The 20,563-nt window shown below is 41.7% G+C and overlaps 1 protein-coding gene across 2 annotated transcripts; it reads left to right on the top strand.

The window, feature by feature from the left end:
* Positions 1 to 2,775: 2,775 nt before the first annotated feature.
* Positions 2,776 to 19,328, top strand: Sfpq (splicing factor proline and glutamine rich). 2 transcript variants are annotated; one of them, XM_041651313.1, is made up of 12 exons: positions 2,776 to 3,697; positions 4,332 to 4,520; positions 4,836 to 5,137; positions 5,243 to 5,338; positions 7,214 to 7,410; positions 7,514 to 7,598; positions 7,948 to 8,065; positions 8,972 to 9,020; positions 9,100 to 9,221; positions 17,733 to 17,776; positions 18,785 to 18,870; positions 19,243 to 19,328. In XM_041651313.1, the coding sequence occupies exons 1-10, from the start codon at positions 2,885 to 2,887 to the stop codon at positions 17,754 to 17,756; spliced, it is 1,995 nt and encodes a 664-aa protein (XP_041507247.1). In that variant the 5' UTR covers positions 2,776 to 2,884; the 3' UTR covers positions 17,757 to 17,776; positions 18,785 to 18,870; positions 19,243 to 19,328. The 2 variants fall into 2 exon arrangements, with proteins under 2 accessions (XP_041507247.1, XP_041507246.1); XM_041651312.1 differs by lacking the exons at positions 17,733 to 17,776; positions 18,785 to 18,870; positions 19,243 to 19,328 and adding an exon at positions 11,507 to 12,911 and having other exon boundaries at positions 2,777 to 3,697.
* The last annotated feature ends 1,235 nt before the right edge of the window (positions 19,329 to 20,563 follow it).

Below are 20,563 nucleotides of genomic sequence, written 5' to 3'. Positions count from 1 at the left end.
ACAAAGGACAAAACAAAGCAAAATTTAATGTGACAATTTAAGGATCTGTGGAAGCAGGGGAATTGGTGGAATCATTTTATCAGGTTAGTGTGGACCAGAAAACAAGGGTTTTATTGTTTTTTTTTGTTGTTGTTGTTTGTTTTTTCAAGACAGGGTTTCTCTGGGTAGCCTTGGAGCCTTGTCTAGGAACTTGCTCTGTAGACCAGGCTGGCCTCAAAACTCAGAGAGATCCACCTGCTTCTGCCTCCCAAGCCCTGGGATTTAAGGCATGTGCCCACTGCCTGGCGACTGGGAATTTTTTTAGAAGACATTTATGCTGTGGGTCCATCCATATATGTACATGTGTGCACATCAGAGGACATGAGTGCACATCAGAGGACATCTTGACCTGCAGTCAGTTCTCTCCCTTCACCATGTGTGTTGAAGTGATTGAACTCCGACATCAGGCTTGGTAGCGGGAACCTGTATCTGAACTAACTAATTTGCTGGCCCAACGCTGGGGGATTTGGGGACTTTTAAGGAAAAGGGATACTGACAATTGGTTGTTTTCATACCGATGCTTATCAATACTGTCATATCCTATAAAATTTAGATTTTTGTTTTTGTGGAGCTGAGGATTGGCCCTAGAGCCTCAAAGTAGAAAAGGGCCTGCAAGCTAGGCAAGCACTAAAGAGTTTTGTCTTTAACTCTCCATAATTTTTTTTTTTTACTAGAGTCTCACTGTGTAGCTCTTTATGGTCTGGAACTCACTATGTAGAGCAGGCTGGTCTCCAGCTTATAAAGATCCACCTACCTTTGCCTCTTGAGTCTTGTGATTATAGCATACCCAACATAATATATAATATTGTGATTTTTTTTTCTGTTTTTGTTTTTCAAGACAGGATTTCTCTGTGTAACAGTCTTGGTTGTCCTAGAACTAGCTCTTGTAGACCTCAGGCTGGCCTCAAACTCACAGAGATCTGCCTGTCTCTGCTTTCTGAGTGCTGGGATTAAAGGCATGCGCCACCACTGCCCAGCAAGTAACTTTTGTTTTTTGAAAGCGGGTCTCACTAAGTAGCCCTGGCTGTCTGGGAACATGATGTGTAAATGATGCTGGCTATGTGCCTCCAGCTTTTACCGCCTAAATTTTGGAATTACAGAGTGTCATCCCAGCCAACTAATTGCTATTTTATTTTTGTGAGACAGTGTTTCTCTATATAGTCCTCAATGTAGACCAGGCTGGCCTCTTTTTTTTTTATTTGTTTATTTATACAGTATCCTGCCTGTAGGCCAGAAGAGGGTACCAGATCTCATTATAGGTGGTTGTGAGCCACCATGTGGTTGCTGGGAATTGAACTCAGGAGCTCTGGAAGAGCAGTCAGTGCTCTTAACCACTGAGCCATCTCTCCAGCCCCCCCAGGCTGGCCTCTTAACTCACATAAATATACTTTCCTCTGCCTCCCAAGTACTGAGATTAAAGTCATGTGCCACCACCGCTGGCTCTCACCCAACTAATTTTCAAAGTCACTTATCTGTTCATGAAATGTTAAGTGGAGAGAATAAAGAGAAAAAAATCTCAATCAATCTGGTGGTTGTACGCCTTTAGTCCCAGCACTTGGGAGACAGAGGGAGGCAGATTTCTGACTTTAAGGCCAGCCAGCCTGGTCTACTGAGCCAGGACAGCCAAGGCTACATACAGAAATTCTGTCTCGAAAAAACAAAACCAACAGAAAAATTTGTGCTCCTCTCTCATGATTTGTGTTTTAAAATGATTACTGTATACACACATGTAGTAATATCCATCTCTTTCACCCCTCTGTAGGGATTAAACTGAGCCTTCTGCATGTCAAGAAAGCCGTAACCACAAAGACTGTGTCCTAGGCTCTCTAACCCACTTTTCCTCTTTGACAAAGACTGTATTCGGGAGCTGGAGAGATGGCTCGGCGGTTAAGAGCATTGCCTGCTCTTCCAAAGGTCCTGAGTTCAATTCCCAGCAACCATATGGTGGCTCACAACCATCTCTAATGAGGTCTGGTGCCCTCTTCTGGCCTGCAGGCATACACACAGACAAAATATTATATACATAATAAATAAATAAATTAAAAAAAAAGACTGTATTCGCTTAAGCCTAATGGCAAATTTTATATAGTACAATAACAAACGTGTTCCCATTTTTGTTTTTCCCTTTTCTTTCTTTCTTTCTTTCTTTCTTTCTTTCTTTCTTTCTTTTTGACGTTCCATGTGGCACAAGCTGGCTTCAAACTGAATGTAGGTGATAATGTAGAGATAACGAACGCCTGATCATTCTGATTCCACCTCCCAAATGATGGGCTCACATGCCAAACCTGATAACCTCCGATGGGGTTTTAATTAAATAAAATCTTTGTGGTTAAACTCTGTGAGATTTTTCTCTAACTTCATTGGCCCGGCACAAAGAAGAGTTAGATAGCAGGTGCTCAATTTATAACTTTGAACTCATGAACAACTTCTTCTGAACAGGAATAGCGGACTGCTCGAAGAAGAATAAAAGAGCCGGGACATTTGATTTCACGGGGAAGTTGCGAGGCATGCCCATTCAAATTTCTTCCAACAAATCACAGAGGCGTATTCACAACTCCTTATCCCTTCATAGGTCAAATGGAAACCTTAGCCCCTCCCTTCTTCCCGCCTCTCTCGAGGGAGCCAATAGGGAGGATTAACGGGTCATCATCAAGTACTGTACTTTCTATTGGCCGAGCGAACTGTCAATCTAGGGAAGGCGGGCCAAGCTGAACTGGCCTATTTAAGAAGAGGACAAAGGCGGCGCGCAGCTTGTGTCGTCCGCCATTTTGTGTGAAGCAAGGTGGCATCCACGTTCCCCGAGCGTCTTCTCCGCTTCTGCCTCAACCGCCCCTTGACTGCAGCTATGTCTCGGGATCGGTTCCGGAGTCGCGGCGGTGGCGGCGGCGGCTTTCACCGGCGTGGAGGAGGCGGTGGCCGCGGCGGCCTTCATGACTTCCGCTCACCGCCGCCCGGCATGGGCCTCAACCAGAACCGCGGCCCCATGGGCCCGGGCCCTGGCGGCCCGAAGCCACCGATCCCGCCTCCGCCTCCGCACCAGCAGCAGCAGCAGCCTCCGCCGCAGCAACCCCCGCCGCAGCAACCCCCGCCGCACCAGCAGCCGCCGCCGCACCAGCCGCCCCATCAGCAGCCCCCGCCGCCGCCGCAGGACTCGTCCAAGCCCGTCGTCCCCCCAGGGCCCGGCGCTGCGCCCGGAGTGAGCCCTGCGCCGCCTCCCGCCGGCTCGGCCCCGCCCGCCAATCCCCCGGCCACCGGCGCCACGCCTGGCCCGGGTCCCGCTCCGACCCCGCCGCCCGCCGTCACATCCACTGCCCCAGGACCGCCTCCGCCATCGACGCCGACCAGCGGAGTGGCGACCACCCCGCCACAGACCGGCGGCCCTCCGCCTCCACCCGCCGCTGGCGCTGGGCCCGGGCCTAAGCAAGGCCCAGGCCCGGGCCCAGGCGGCCCGAAAGGCGGCAAGATGCCTGGTGGGCCTAAGCCCGGAGGTGGCCCGGGCATGGGCGCTCCCGGTGGCCACCCGAAGCCACCTCACCGGGGTGGCGGGGAGCCCCGCGGGGGCCGCCAGCACCACCCGCCCTACCACCAGCAGCACCACCAGGGGCCCCCTCCCGGAGCGCCGGCAGCCCGCACAGAAGAAAAGATATCCGACTCAGAGGTGAGTAATTCCACGAGCGAGCGGTCCGTTCCCCTAAGATGGCGGCGCCTTCCTACCCTCGGCGTTTTTTTTTCCCCCCCTCCACTACCCCCCCCCCCGCCCGCGGCAGCCCCGGCCTCCATTTTGTTGCCAGCCGGAAGCGCGCCTGCGCAAGCTCGCGAAGGCGGGGCTGAAGCCCGGCGGGGAAAGTAGTTTGCGTGGGGATTGGCTTCCTGCAGGAATGCAGGCGCCTCGGGAGGGCAGCTGTTCGCTCAGCGGTGGGGTGCAGGAAGCAGGCCGTCCCTTGGGAGCGCTCTAGTGCGTTTCAGTGATGTTGGAGAGGACAGGGCAGGTGAGCGCAGTTCCCGTCTTCATTTTCTCTTAGATGTGTTTGTTGACGTCAGCATTTCTTGTTGATTGGCATTTGCTGGTAAAGGCGGGTGTCTTTAAAGCAGTTTGTATGACCACGGCTTCTTTCTGATGGTAGAGTTGGAGATCCTGTTGGGTCCCCAAATATGGTAACAACCTGGCAGTGTTTGTATAGAAAAAAAGAATCGTTACGAATGGGTGATACGGCCTATTTGGGACAACCAGAATTGGTTTTGTTTGTTTTTGTTTTCTGCTTTGGTGTCTGAATTACAGTTTTCTTCATTAGGGATTTAAAGCCAATTTGTCTCTCTTGCGGAGGCCTGGAGAAAAAACTTACACACAACGCTGTCGTTTATTTGTGGGGAACCTACCTGCTGATATCACAGAGGATGAGTTCAAAAGACTGTTTGCTAAATATGGAGAACCCGGAGAAGTTTTTATCAACAAAGGCAAAGGGTTCGGGTTCATTAAACTTGTGAGTGTTTTTGATTTGTTTTTTACATACGAACTAGAAAGAAGTGTCATAATTCCTTTTTACTTCTGTAAACTCTTGAAGGCTTGGTATTAAATGTAAAGAATTAATTGGCCTTTAAGTTTTTCACCGTCGATACAGATCAATATAGTGTGTATTGGGAGAAAGAAGCAAAGACAGACCTTTTGCCCTCGGGATGCTGGGAGGGGCTGCGAGAAGACTCAACTTCAGTTGAGTTTTGGAAATAGGAAGGGTATTTATACATTCATTGGACATTGCTAGGTTTGGAACGGTTTACAATGTTTCTGATATTTACAGGAATCTAGAGCCTTGGCTGAAATCGCCAAAGCTGAACTTGATGATACTCCTATGAGAGGTAGACAGCTTCGGGTTCGCTTTGCCACACACGCTGCAGCCCTTTCTGTTCGGAATCTTTCACCCTATGTTTCTAATGAACTGTTGGAAGAAGCCTTTAGCCAGTTTGGTCCTATTGAAAGGGCTGTTGTAATTGTGGATGATCGTGGAAGATCTACAGGGAAAGGGATTGTTGAATTTGCTTCAAAGCCAGCAGCAAGAAAAGCATTTGAAAGATGCAGTGAAGGTGTTTTCCTATTGACAACGTAAGTTGTCTTTTGTTTATGAGATATTTTTTTTTTTATCAATTTGGGGGATAGTTAAAATAAAGTTGGAAGGAAGTTAAGGTGAGGAATCATTTCTGTTACTAGGACTCCTCGCCCAGTCATTGTGGAACCTCTTGAACAGTTAGATGATGAAGATGGTCTTCCTGAAAAACTGGCCCAGAAGAATCCAATGTATCAAAAGTAAGACTAAGCTTTTTGGTACTCAAAGAGAAGTTAGTACTTTTATAATTCTGCTTAGAATTTTTTTTGTTTGTTTTTTGTTTGTTTTGGCTGTGTATCTCTAGTTGGTGTAGAAATCTTTTATGTTGGCCAGGCTGACCAAACCTTGACCAAATCAAATCCTGATTTCTGTCTCCCAAGTGCTGGGATTATAGGTGTGATCCATTAAGCCAAGTTTTAGGAATATTTTTTTAAATTATTTATTTATTATGTACAGTGTTCTGCCTGCATGCCTGCCTACACCCCAGAAGAGGGCACCAGATCTCATTATAGATGGTTGTGAGCCACCATGTGGTTGCTGGGAATTGAACTCAGGACCTCTGGAAGAACAGTCAGTGTTCTTAACTACTGAGCCATCTCTCTAGGAATATTTTTTTACAATGTTGCTTGAGTATGCTTTATACAGATTTCTGGCTTAGACAGATTTGGGGGGGGGAGGATTTTGGGGTGGAGTAGCTTTGGGTTTTTGGAATCAAGGTTTCTCTGTAGCCTTGACTGTAAAAAGACCAGGCTGGCCTCAAACCAAGGAATCCACCTGTCTGCATTCTAGAATGCTGGGATTAAAAGTCTGTGCCAAGACAGGCAGAACTTGAAGTTTTTAAGTACATTCACATATGACCCAGACAAATGCTTAAAATGCATGAGATCTGCTTGGTGTTGGTGGGAAAATTAGCCTGGATGATAGAAAATGGGGAAAGTGGTGTTTCTTTCCTACTCTGTCTTTTAATTCTTTTAAATTTAGACTTAGGACCTCCCTGTAGACCAGACTGGCCTAGAACTCATACGCCATCATGCCTTTATGTCATATCATAACTTATTCCTTGATTCGATACAATTTATTAATTTATTTTTTAAAGATTTTTATTTATTATATATACAGGGTTCTTCCTGCATGTATCTTACAGTACAGAAGAGGGCACCAGATCTTATTACAGATGGTTGTGAGCCATCATGTGGTTGCTGGGAATTGAACTCAGGACCTTTGGAAGAGCAGCCAGGGCCAGGGAGACTTGTCTCAAAAAGTTGGAGATTAAAGCAAAGGGCTCAGGGGAGTGAAAGTGTTGACAGAAACCCTTTTTTAAGCAGTGCTTACAAAGTACAGTTTTGTTTTTTTGACACAGGGTTTCTCTAGCTTTGGAGCCTGTCATGGAACTAGCTAGCTCTTGTAGACCAGACGGGCCTCGAACACACAGAGATCCATCTGCCTCCTGAGTGCTGGGATTAAAGGTGTGCGCGCCACCACCGCACAGCTCAGTTTAGTTTTTAATGTGTGGATGTTTTGCCTGCACGTACGTCTGTGCACCTTGTGTGCCTGGTTCCCAAGGAGACAAGAAGAGGGTGTTATAGCTTTGTGGATGCTAGGAAGCAAACATGGGTCCCTTGGAGCAAGAGCTGTGCTTTTTACTGCGGAGCCATCTTTCCAGCCCTTTTAACCATAGCATTCTGATTTAAGTTGTGTTTCTTAACAAAGTTGAGCAGAGTTGCAAGTTGGGGATCTTAACAATACAATAATATAGGGAAAGGATCCTGTGTTGTGTTTCTTTGTCCTTGGTACTGGGGATCAAGTCCAAGGCATTGTACATTATGTTCCATGTTTATACAAGTGCTTTACTGCTGGGCCTATATGCTCACAGGTACTTAAGTTTTTTTTCAAGTCAGGGTTTCTCTGTACTTCTGGCTCTCCTGGAACTCAGATCTGCTTGTCTCTGTCTCCCCAAGTGCTGGAATTAAATAAAGGTCTAGTTAAAGTTTTGATTTTTTTTTTTTTTTTTTTTTTAAGGAAGTCAGGTAATATTACACTCTCAAATTGGCTTTATATAAACTTTGCTTTGTCAGGGAGAGAGAAACACCTCCTCGTTTTGCTCAGCATGGCACATTTGAGTATGAATATTCTCAACGATGGAAGTCCTTAGATGAAATGGAAAAACAGCAAAGGGAACAAGTTGAGAAAAACATGAAAGATGCAAAAGATAAATTGGAAAGTGAAATGGAAGATGCTTACCATGAGCATCAAGCAAATCTTTTGCGCCAAGGTAAAAAAGCCTCTGAATTTTACTGGTAAGGATCAGTTGACATTTTTGAAATGGCCACAGCCTCACGAACATGAATCTAAAAATATTAATTCCCAATGCTTAGATTTGATGAGACGCCAGGAAGAATTGAGGCGCATGGAAGAACTTCACAGTCAAGAAATGCAGAAACGTAAAGAAATGCAGTTGAGGTATAGTGTTAAATTCAGCCTTCACTTCTACCTTGTAGACAAAATGTACTAAGTGCACGTGTGCATTAGGAAAACTTATTCTTTCAGAATGCTGCAGTTTGTAGATGGTTATGTCATATAGACTTTGAAACATATATTTAACCTACACTTTGTAAAATTCTAATACAAACCACCACTAACTCTTTTTGAAAAAGTCATTGCCTCATGGCACTAGCTCAAGATCCCTTTCTGCCTTTGCTTTCGAGCACTCTGTTTTAAAGGCATGGGTCACCATACCTTGCTAGCCTCTTTCTTAAGTATAAATTGTAAGGTAGAGATGAAACTTTATGCACCTGAAAAACATTTGTAGGCAAGAGGAGGAACGGCGTAGAAGAGAGGAAGAGATGATGATACGCCAAAGAGAGATGGAAGAGCAAATGAGACGTCAACGAGAAGAAAGTTACAGCAGGATGGGCTACATGGACCCAGTAAGTTTTGTGTTGTAGCCTAATTGGAGCTGTCTTGTGGAGCCTAGCCTGTGGGTACTGATGAGCATTTAAAAAAATCTACTCCTTGTAAATCTTGTAAATGTATCTCTTGATAGAGCTGTCTTGTATTGTGTGGTATTAGATCACATTTCATGTAATTTTGTTTGCTTGGGTTTTTTGTAGTTATTTTTTTTCTTTGTGTAACAGCTTTGACTTACAGAGGTCCACCTGCCTTGACTCCCCAGTGCTGAGATTAAAGGCATGCACCACGACTACCCAACTCCCTGGAGGTTTTTTTTTTTTTTTTAAGTTTTTCGAGATAGGGTTTCTCTGTAGCTTTGGAGCCTGTCCTGGCACTAGCTTTTGTAGACCAGGCTGGTCTCGAACTCCCAGAGATCCGCCTGCCTCTGCCTCCCGAGTGCTGGGATTAAAGGCTTGCACCACCACCGCCCGGCTCCTGGAGGGTTTTTAAAGATTTATTTATTATGCATTACAACGTTCTGCCTCCGTGTGTGCCCGCACGCCAGAGGAGGGCGCCAGATCTTATTACAGATGGTTGTGAGCCACCATGTGGTTACTGGGAATTGAACTCCGGATTTCTGGAAGAGCAGTTAGTACTCTTAACCAGTGAGCCATCTCTCCAGCCCCTTTCCTTTGTTTTGATAGTCTAACCAGTTTTCACGACACTTGCATACCACAATCAAATAGAAAAACATGCTTTTTTTGAGGCATGGTCTTGCTTTGTAGATGTGGCTGGCCTGAAATTCTCTATCCTAGGTTGGTGTCAAATGGTGATCTACCTGACTCTGTCTTCTAAGTGTTGGAGTTTGTGACTCCCAAGCCCACATAAATTTCTTGTGATGTAGGTTTCACATATAAGTAAGAGTTATTTTTTTTCCCCCACAGAGAGAAAGAGACATGAGAATGGGTGGTGGTGGAACAATGAACATGGGAGGTAAGTGAGAGAAACAAATTAAGGGCATAACCCTGAGCAACAGTATTCTGTTGGTATAACCACTGTTTTTGTTTCCTAGATCCCTATGGTTCAGGAGGCCAGAAATTTCCACCTCTAGGTGGTGGTGGTGGCATAGGTTATGAAGCTAATCCTGGAGTTCCACCAGCAACCATGAGTGGTTCCATGATGGGAAGCGACATGGTAATGTATCCTGTGGGATATAGTACAAAGGAAATTCTTAATTTCATGACTTAAGTGTTTGTTTTCTTCTCCCTTTTCTCTCTTTTTAAGTAGCTGACTGGACTTTTAGTTCCCCCACCTTGTAACTATATACAATACTGAGGACTACTTTGGCAATGTAGAACTAACTATGTGAGTGGTAACCGAAACAGATCTGGTTGCCAACAAGGAGTCAATGCTGTTGTATGTGGAGTTATCTTTGGCAATAAGTAGATAGGTGTTTTCCATTTTATTGTCTGTGCACTATTGAACCTTCAGTGCATGGCAAATCCAAATTTTACATGCTAGATATGGTTTTTCTTTGTCCAAGTGAAAGAAATGGCACAGTGCCATTCTTCAAGCTGGTATTTGCCATAAGTAGGAATCAGTCAAAAACTCAAGGCTTGTATATATAGCCTTAAGCATGTTAGAGTGACAGGTAGGACTTTGGCCTATAATTGGTGTGGTTTCTATTTCTAGCCCATGAAAAAGAACTTGTCTAGTGTTTTGACTCGTCGTATCCCATCTGTTGGGTCTCTCTGTAGGTAACATCTAAAAGAAACTGATGTTTCTACTTTGCTACAGGGTAGCAAAAGTCAACAGTAAATCCAGCATACTGATTGTGTGCATTCCTTCTGAACCCCTTGATGCAATCTTGATTTCTCTATTGAGATAGCCTGTCAGGTGCTTTATTTACAACAGCAAAGTGAATTCTGGTGTGAGTGGCTATACTGTAGAGTGCTACTTAGGGAAATGGATTTTGGTGGGAATAAATTTTTGCAACTAAATTGAATCTAAGTAATTCACCGGTAGGCTTTTGTCACAAGTGAGCTTCATTTCATAGCTCAGGACTTATTTTCTATGTAGGTTTTAGTGTGAGGCCTCATTGAAAACATTTTAAGTTAGCTTTATAAATGGTTTGGATATAGTGCTGTTAGGTTTCATCAAATATAATTAACATTTTGGCCTTTCTAGAAGGCACAGGTGTATATATCAAATTTGTTGACTAATTTGACATGTATTCTTTAAGTTCTGTCTAGAAAGAGGTTTATACATTTAACAACTATGAGTTCTTACTTAGCTATTGTAATATAACTCTGAAGCCTCAATTTTTCTTTTTAGCTCTTTTATAGAAGCCATACAGTTTTGAAGATTTTTTTTTTTTTCAAAAGTAACAGACCGAAAGTAGTTTGTTCAAGCAGTTCTGTAGTGTTTCGTTTTAAGTTGGTAGGAACAGTTAAAGCCTGGTGCATTCTTTATTTTTTATTTTCAGTAATGACCAGTAACTGGATTATTTTGAGTAGAATTGTAATGGAATGCCTGTAGGATTCTCTTGTTAGGATATGTGGGTTTTATTTTACTTCTTGTTTAAAGTGAAAGTCCCTAAAACTAGATGGAGTAGTGAAGTCACTCTGTTTTAATGCAGTCACCCTAGCTTGGTGATAGGTTTGGGAGATAACCTAAAACATGGAATCATAGCAAAGTGACAGTTCACTCCAAAACTAAGAAAAAGTTGGACTTTTGAATTGGTGGGCTGTATATTGTGTTTGTAACAATGCAGAAAGAAACATACTGTGCATGTCAGTGTCTGGTTTCTAGTGATGGCTCTGAAGTGTGATGTGCTGTGAGACTGTGGCAACATGAGTTTTTGATCAAGGTACTGTGCCGGTTAAGTAAAAAAAATCTATTAGGTGCTATTTTTGTGCTTTTTCTTTTGTAGTCTAGCATTTTATTAAGCTTCATTTCAACCTTTTAAGATTTCTGCAGCTTAGCAGATGTGTCTTAAGATCTTGAAAAGCACAAGGTTTCTTACGCAGCACATGCCACTAACTGGTGAGTAGGTTCTTGTCACTTCGCTGAGTGAGTTGCCTTTGTCTGATTGGGCTTGTTAGGCTTGGAGATCATTTTTTGTTCATGCCTGGACAAGTGTTTTCAGCGGATTAATCTGATGTGAATTTCTTAGAACTCATTTTGGAATGGGTTTTCACATCTGCACTAATTCTTAAATTTTTTAGCACTACAGGGAAGATCTATTCTTTGAAACAGGTGTATGAGAATGGCTCAAGTGGGAACATACCACAAGGCATGTATTATCGTAAACTAATTTTCAAATTACCCTTTTTTCCTTTCTATGTTCCCGGTACCTGTGGATCGACTCATTGGTGATTGTATCGACGAACGTTGACTACGGAACCTTCTAAAATATTTACTTAACACACATGGACATCAACTACATTTAATGAACTGTTAATTTACTGTTCCAATAGCGTACTGAGCGCTTTGGGCAGGGAGGTGCGGGTCCTGTGGGTGGACAGGGTCCTAGAGGAATGGGTCCTGGAACTCCAGCAGGGTATGGTAGAGGGCGAGAAGAGTATGAAGGGCCAAACAAGAAACCCCGATTTTAGATTCTAGGCTTTCATTCCAGTTTGTTTTTGTCTTTTCTTGTTTAGATACCACTTTTAAATTCTTGCATTTTAGTAAGAAAGCTACCTTTTTATGGATGTTAGCAGTTTATTGACCTGATATTTGTAAATGGTCTGTTTGGGCAGGTAAAATTATGTAACGCAGTGTTTGCAACAGGAGAAAAAAATTCTTTTTATTTACTTTTTTTTTAAACTGTATAATGTTTCTCAAGTTAATGGCAGTGTACCTTGTGCCACTGAATTTCCAAAGTGTACCATTTTTTTTACTGTGCTTCGAATAAATAGAAAAATAGTTATAATATTGATCTTCAACTTTGCCATTCATGCTTCTATGCACATTTAGGCTAGGTATTCCACTTGAAAAGCATGAGCGTGTCTAGGCCTTTGAGTGGCATATGCCATTTCTGGGAAATGTATCTGGAGGCTAAGTATTGCTTTCTGCAAATGGTGTTCTCCCCCCTTGTTTTAAAAAGAAATGCATATTGAAGTAGTTAGGATTTCTTTGGCATTATAGGAAGCAAGCTGGTGCTAAGCATTTTTAAATGGTTATTTTAGAAAAGTTGAACTGTAAATCTTAATTCAGGAACATGTATTAAGATTATGGAATGGGTATAAACTACTGGTAGTGAGAGAAAGGGGGTTTGGTTAAATGATCCCTTATGGCCCTATCTATGATCCTTTCCTTCGAAGCTTTTGAAAATGGAAAGATCATCTTGTTGCATTTCCCCTACTGTTTTGTTTAAACAAATAAATCCCAAGCCCTACGATTGGCTTGTATTGAACTTTTGCATTTGAATTAAAGATTGTTAAACATGAAGCCTTTCATGTATTACTTCAAGTGATTTAAAAAGATTGGGATTTAGTCTGAAGAGTTAAGGGTTAGTTAACCATAAGGTAGGTTTAGCCTTATTTACTCTTTAACATACACCTCCTGTGCTACTTATATTGAGCAACATCTGTAGTCTGAAAAAAATTACTGGTTCTCTTTTAAGAGCTAGTTGACAAGAAGTAGGACTGCCAGTAACCATTCTAACTATGGAGTTGACCTGGCATGTTTTTATATCATTCTTTTTAACGTAGTACTAAACTTGGAGAGAGTTACTCAGGCTACATAGTATAAATACTCTTTCCTCCCACTGTAAGCTTGGGGGTGTTTCTATGATGTTAGTTGATTGTCAACTTCATTGAATTTCTCATTAGAACAAGAGACTTTCTGACTTGATAATAATAAAGTAGATTGTTTATTGTTGTCTTTGAGTATAATGGGAGCTTGATTTTCTTCCCAGTGTAAATATGTTAAGAGGAAAATCTTCTAACAGTATGTAAAGGAATTGAATGGCTTGGCTCTGTTGTTAGTTACATTTCCATTCAACTCTATACATTATAGAACTTTCACTATGAAATGTCTTCATCCTTTTCACCTCTATCCTTGGTGCTAATTGGCAAAAGAAATTCTAAATCACTTGCTGAAGTTGAGTATTGTGCTTGAGTACAAAAGGAGACCTATTGTGAAAACAATTGAGTACTTCATGAATAGGAAAATACCGTAATTTTTAAAAGTTAACACTAGTGGATGATTATAAGGATGCCACCAAATGGTTTTATGATTGACAGGTATATGGTGTATTAAGAGAGAAAATCTCCTTAAGAAATACATTCATTTTTCTTCACCAGTACACTTGGAAATAGGTAGTTCCATCATAATTTTAGCACTCGGAAGTTTTTGGCCCAAGTGAAGTTAACAATTGATGGTACATAAAGGTTTTCTGTACGGAAACAAAGGTCTGGATTTGAAAGGTCATTTAGTTGAATTGTATAGTAGGGACCATAATAATGAGAAAATTGAGGGGTGTTCATGGGACACCCATAGAGGGTGAATTTGAATGTATGTGGGTGGGGGCTGGAGGGGAAATGGGAAAATCTGCCTATAAAATTAATGTTTCAGTTTATTTTTCAGATTACATGCCTTTCTTTATAAGGGATGCTGGCACAGACCCCTAAAATAAGCTTTTGGTAGTAGTATACCTTTGAAGAGTGGTGAAGGCTGCGTAAAGGATAATTTCCTGAGGTTGTGGCTTTGATAGCCTTTATTGTGGGCTGTAGAGTTGCTAAACAGTGTTTAGCAGATAAGGTTGCATAGTGTCAACCAACATTGACTTTGATCAGTGTACCAAGGGTTTGTAAACTACTGAGACTTACAACAAGTCTTACATGTGATGGTTTTAGCCTAAGAGTGAATTTAAATCAACTGGAGCAGTTGAACCAAAAGCTAAAAAAGAAACTTAGGGTGGGAGGGGGAGATAATAGGATGTATTTTAGACATTTTCTCTTGGAAGAAATCACCTGCACCTATTTCTTCCTTAACTTCCTCAAAATTATGTTTGTAGGATACAATCGAAAAATTTTTCTCCTTTTAAAAAAGTTTCATTCTCAACAGAGAGGTGGTGGTGCATGCCTTTAATCCAAGTATTCAGGAGGCAGAGGCAGGTGGATCTATGAGTTTGAGGCCAACCTGGTCTACAAGAGCTAGTTCCAGCAAAACTAAGACTACAGAGAAGCCCTGTCTCAACCCCCCCCCCCAAAAAAAAGGTTTTAATCTCTTAAGACAGTAATATATTTGATAGGCATGCTATAAGCATTGACATACATACATTATGTGGTGAGAGCATAGTCTCTTGTCCTTAGGACAGTAAGTTCCTAAGTACATTAAAACCCACCACTCTTTATGTGTGTTGTACCACTAATACAGATAATCTGGGGAATCTGTAGTGATAAACCTGTGAAGTTCTTACAAGTGGCATAGCATGGCAGATAAAAAATTTAGGTATTTGGCTTGGGCAAGCCACAAAGTTGTGGCGGAATGTTTTGTGGTGTTCTTGGACTGCAATTGTGCACTATTAAAGTAGTGGCCTGCTACATAACTGCGTTTAGCCAGCATTTCTGCAGTGCGTAACTGTGAGGAACGTAGTACCGCAAATGGCAATGGACATTAGGACCCGGATGTAGTATTCCTGCTTGCTCCAAGATTCTCATTGCCGACTGCATACAGGTAGGTAACAAGCAATATAATCTAACTTGGTGACTTGCTATGTGCTTTTATTCAGTGGGCATTCTGACATCACACTTCTGACAGTGAAATTACAGTGCAGCACCTGATACTTGTATGATAAGCTAGGTTAATTCAAAATCGGTGTGGGCTTAGATCTGTAATTTGTTAGGAAGAATTCAGTGTTGTTTGAGATCTCAGAAAAAAATGCAAACTTGAATCTGGTGTGTCTTGAGGTTTTGTGTATTTTCTTTAGTTACATTGTAACTGAAGAGAAAATGGAACACATCTGGTGGTGGGGGGAGGGAAATAAACCATACTTGACCTGGGGTGCTCATAGCACCTTGGAGAAGACTTGTAGTATGTGACACTTAGTCTCCTTAGTAGCAAGACTTGGTCTCCCATTGGTCAGCAGTGTCTAATTCCATGATGCAATCTTGGTAATTTGTTTTGCAGGTTGAATAAGACTAAATGACACAGGGTCGGGGTGGGGTTTTTTTGGATTTTATTTTTTGTTTCTTTTTGTAATGTGATCAAATTTTTCCAGATATGGGCTTCATGGGAACACTTTTACTAACATGGGCTTAGATGGGAATCTTATGAGCAGTTCAAGTTATGTGGCTTGCCTAAGTATGTTTATACTCTAAACTTGGGGGAAAGTAGTGTGAAACTCTGGCTTTCCTACAGTTGAAAACATTGGGAATTGCTCCCCACAATAAGACTTCGTCGTATTCTGTAGAGTGAGTGCATTGTTCAGAGTAGCTCTTTGAACTTCGTGCCCTAGTTTTAGGGATGTGATTGATTACAATCCAAAATGTTTAATAATAATCCCAGGAATACATAAGTCTTCAAAGCATTTTCCTTTGTTGCTTAGGACTTGAGCTTTCTATCCACTGTTGTTCTAGACCCTAATCAGTTTAAACCTTGGTGTTTAGTAGGTAGCGTGCATGAGAAAACAGCTTCCACTCATAATGCTTCCTACTCTATAACTGGAAATTTGGTTCCTTTTGCATACGTGCCGCTGAAAACGTCAGGACTGTGAGAATTTTCTTTCACTGTATCAAGAAAAATGGCTTGCTTTTGGTCAGGCAAGTCAGATGGTGGGGCAGATTTGTATTTACTCCAAGCAAACAACTTGTGATTACTGATAGATGAAAACAATGGTGACTTAGTTCCTTATAGAATACAAACCTACAGTGTGACTTGAGTATTACTCTCCTGCCTGGAACCCTGATGGGGGTATTGCAGTGTCATAGTCTGTTAAATCGGTAGCACAAGCTTGCTACCGTGGCTCAGTTTGCGATTTTCAATGTTAACAACAAGAGCTCAGGTTTATTCTGAACAGTAACAACTTGCAGAGAATATACTTGATACAATATGGACTTAGGGAATTTGGGGTGGGGGCTTTTTCCCCATTGGTCTGCTTTTTAAGATTAGGCTTTTGTACTTCAGAATGAGAAACCATTAACTTAAGTAGATTCCGGCTAGTTTAATTTGTATGTAGGTGTAAATTGTGAATTTTACAGTATATTGGGGTTTGAACCACTCAAAAAAAAAAAGACTGGGAATTAAATGGGTTTCAGTAATACTATATACTGAGGTGCTTGCATTGTATTTCATAACCTTGTTGCAACCAAAATAAATACTTTTTTTTTTAAATGAAAACCTAGGTTCAGAGGTGTGATGCCAGAATGTATTATCGTACTGTTAGGCCCTTGGAGCAGATCCCGGTGCTTTCTGAAAGATGAAAGAGATACAATGGGTGCTCTTGATAAAAGGCTGCTCGCAGCCTACCAGCAATGCATACTCTCACTCGCCCTAATGAAGAGATGCGTGTGATTAGTTTTGGACTTTAATGGGGGTGCATGTCTCCTATTGTTAATCATTGTCAGCTGCAGTGACATGATCCACAGTCCTGCATTTACTGCTGCCTTTGTGTTAATGATTTTGGATAGGTTTTAGAGCTCTGGGGTGTTTGTTCTGGGCCTTTTCTCGGTTTTGGCTTTAGCTGATAATGTTTAGTGCTGTCTAGCTAGTGCAGTTCTCAAATGGCTCCCTACTAGGGAGAGAATCCAGAGGATTTAACTGCTCCTTTATCATCTGTCATTGCTGCTAGATAATGATTGGCAATTTTTTAGATGCAAATGTGGAAATCTCAACAGCTATTGATAACCAACCATAAAAATAGTGTTTTGAACACCAGTGCTGGAGAAAAAATTGAAGATGAAAAGGGCCTGGACATAGAATAGGGATAATTGGAGAATGGGGAAAGAATGCAAAACGATATAGTATCCCTTATGGAGGGTCCATGTGCAACAGAACTATCCCATATACCTGTGGCAGTAATGATACAGGCAGGAAGAAAAACCTGGAACTTGAATTTAAGGCTGAGTTTTCTGTTTCTTGTGTACCGTGCCAGGCCATTGACTTCTCCCTCAGAAAAACTTTCCTTGCTGTTCCAGTAAGGCATAGCTTCCTTGCCCTAACTTTAAAACACAGTGAGGACTTGGAGGACAAAGATTGAGGCAAATGCATAGGGTTGCAGGGTAAAGAACTGCAGTGTTGTGTGCTGTGGGAAAGGGACCAAAGCACTCCTGGAGGTTATTCTACCTAGGGAGGAAAGCCATAGCAAATTGACTGGGGAAGCAGGGTGTGCTGTAGAGCTCATGACTCACTTAGTAAGGTAGACGTTGTCACACACCTTCACATAAGGGATAGTATATTTTGGGTTGCAGTCAAACTTCATTGTGCTCAGACTGGTGGAAACGGAAATGAGGCTTTTGCATTTTAAAGAAGATAGTCTTCATCCTAATTCTGTCATTTACTTAGTACTTACAGAAAGAATAATTTTAGATTCCCCCCATAAAGTTTCTTCCTTTTTTTTTTTTTTAAAAGTGCTACAACTTATTCCAGTCTTTAATCTCTGGAATTTTGCTCTTTTAAGTTTGGAAGTTAACTAGCATTTTTCAAGCCTTTATCTTATACCCTTGTCTTCCATATTAACATTTTCTTATTATTCTTTAGGTGAGAATGATTGATGTTGGCTGATTTTGGAGTCTTTACTTGAAGTAAGTATCCTTAGAAATGTGAGCTTTAGGACCTGAGTTAGAGCCTTGATGCTGAAAATTCTTTGGTTCTCAAAAATTTACCAAGATGTGTGAAAGTATAGGAATTTGGAGGGAGCACTTGCCTTGCGTGCAGCCTCATACCTGGCTTTGATTTGTAGGACCTCCATGGGACTACCCAAAACACTCAACACATCAAAACAATTTTTTTTTTTTTTTGGTTTTTTCGAGACAAGGTTTCTCTGTGGTTTTGGAGCCTGTCCTGGAACTAGCTCTTGTAGACCAGGCTGGTCTCGAACTCACAGAGATCCGCCTGCCTCTGCCTCCCGAGTGCTGGGATTACAGGCGTGCGCCACCACCGCCCGGCTACATTAAAACAATTTTAAGTTGGGCAGTAGTAGCCTACTCTTTTAATCCCGGTACTCGGGAGGAAGAGGCACCTAGATTTCTGGGTTCAAGGCCATGCTCTACTACAGAGCTAGTTCCAGTGCAGCCAGGGCTTCCCAAAGAAACCAACCCTGTCTCAAAGGCCACAAAAAAGAACAATTTTTAAAATTCTTTGCAAAACCTCAAAATGCTGCATGCTTAAAACAAACATCACCAGTTACAAAGCAAGCTTGAATTCAGAGAGGAAATAAAGCTGTGCTTTCACACAGTGGTTGCAGGATTCAGAGCTGCCTTGGTCTTTGCCACATATACCTATGCTGTACATCTATATTGTGTGTTATATATTGTATTTATAATGAACAATTGTTCAGGGGCTGGGGAGGTAACTGGGTTCTTTCTGAGGTTCAGTTCCCTACAAACACATGGAAGCTCACAACCATCTGTGTTGAGATGTGGTGCCTTTTTCTGGCATTTAGACATTCTTACAGAACACTATATATACACATAAAAAATTTGAAAAGAGAAAGTGTTCAGTCTTTGCCCCCCAAAATTAGTTTTTGTTAATACCAGTACAAAATACAAAGGCTAAAACTTATGGGATGTAATTTAAATCTTGTTTTATAGGTGGAATAAGATATTTGTTCTCAAGATACTACACAACGTGGGCCAACCAAGAAGGAAATTCGTATGTTTAGCCTGAAAGACTGTAGGTAAGTAAAATGGTGGTCAGATTTTGATATCCTTGTTTGTACTGGGATGGCGTGGAGCTTGCTTTGAAGTAAAACATGACCTTTTATTTAAATTTTTGGTCCTCCTATATCCAGAGAACTGGGATTATAGGAAGGTGTCACCAAACTTGGTGTGGTGCAAAGAATTATTAAGAGCTTCATGGAAACCGTTAGAAAGACCCTTGAACTACGCACCTGACCTTGCAGTTTAAACTCTTTGCTACTACAAAACTTCCACTAATTCCTTGATTTTTAGCAGGGTTAGGAAAAAAATGGTTGATGTTAGACCTTAGTAAATTGTTAAAAATTTTGATACTTTGTTCTTTTGGATTAATCATATTTTTTAATCGACAGGATCAAGTGAGAGCTGTATCAGAAAATGAGTCAAGATGAAAGAGGAATGAACTTACTGACATTTAATAAAGATATTTTAAAATCTTGATTGTCTTTTGTTCAAGTAGGGCTATTCTTTGAATTTGTCTGATTTTGTGCCTGAAAGTAGCAAAGATGAGTTTTCAAATTTGGTGTCCTACACATACATGATCAAACTGGGGCTTAGCAGGGTTACAAGAAGACCCAATGAAATCTTTCTTATTGGTGCTGGAAGAACCTGCTAGTTAGTTGGCTTAGCTAAAGCCTGAAACTTAGCAAATATTTTAGCTAGTCAGGTCTTACACGTGGGCAAAGAAAAGAGCTAGCTAGACTATATCCCTCAGAGAATTTCAAGAGATTAACATCTTAGAATAGTGGGTCAGGCCAGGGAGAACTGGCTAGCACAGCTCTTTGGCAATTTTTAGGAAAGTTGGCTAAATCTAAAGGTCAGGTTGTATAGATGTAAGAGGTCTTTTGTTTGTGCAGAAGACCTAGCTAGGTGCAGTTCCCAGCACACCTATATGAGGTGGTAGGTGACGCCCAGTTTCAAGGAGTCTAGATGTGGTTTTGTTGCTCCTCAAAGCAGGTCCTCTCCTATAGTATTGTGCATTTATACATGAACATCTGTAAAATTGTCGGTGCTGGGAAAGTCTTTGGGGGGTGGTGAGCCTTATGCACTGCTAGTAAAATATAATTGTGTGGCCACTTAGAAAACACCTGGAATTACCATGTTTAATTAATGTTGACAAGTGGGATTATATTGAGTATTTCCCAAGTATCCCTTACCCTAGACATGAGTCTTAACTGTGACCCTAATAGAAAGGGATGTGAATATTCTTGAACTTAAAAGCTAATAAAAAGCCAGGCGGTGGTGCGTCAGGGTGAGGCCTAGTACCTGTTTTGCTAGCCTACAGCCTGTCATGGCTGCACTGATGTTATGTAAGAAGTGATTTAGAGAAAATATTATTTTTACAATTATTTAGAGAATGTGTGTGTAAGTCAGAGGACACCTTGTGTAAGTCGGTTAGGCCTCTTCTGACTTCTTCCTACTCCAGACATCTTATGGAACACAGACATAAAACACCCATATATACAAAAGACCCCCCCCCCCCCCATTTTTTTTAAACAGGGTTTCTCTCTGTAACAGCCCTAGCTGTCTTGGAACTCACCCAGCAGTCACACTAGTTAGACACTAGTGGTGGTGCATGTCTTTAATTCCAGCAATAGAGAGGAATATAAGAGGAGAAAACACAAACTAGCTCTTTTTCAGCCTGAAGAATTCATTGAGCTAATAGCTCTCTAG

This window comes from Microtus oregoni, unplaced genomic scaffold, assembly GCF_018167655.1.
Source record: "Microtus oregoni isolate MIOR12 unplaced genomic scaffold, Mior012 000005F_ref0000423, whole genome shotgun sequence".
Classification (NCBI taxonomy): Eukaryota; Metazoa; Chordata; class Mammalia; order Rodentia; family Cricetidae; genus Microtus; species Microtus oregoni.
The sequence above is the reverse complement of the archived record's forward strand: the minus strand, read 5'-3'. Positions and strand labels throughout refer to the sequence as shown.

What these genes read in the sequence shown, in the direction of transcription:
- Sfpq (XM_041651312.1), top strand. Translation starts at nt 2,885, where the DNA reads ATGTCTCGGGATCGGTTCCGGAGTCGCGGCGGTGGCGGCGGCGGCTTT. An exon ending in AAGAATCCAATGTATCAAAA is followed by an intron (nt 5,339 to 7,213) that starts GTAAGACTAAGC and finishes TTGCTTTGTCAG; the next exon opens with GGAGAGAGAAACACCTCCTC. An exon ending in CCATGATGGGAAGCGACATG is followed by an intron (nt 9,222 to 11,506) that starts GTAATGTATCCT and finishes CTGTTCCAATAG; the next exon opens with CGTACTGAGCGCTTTGGGCA.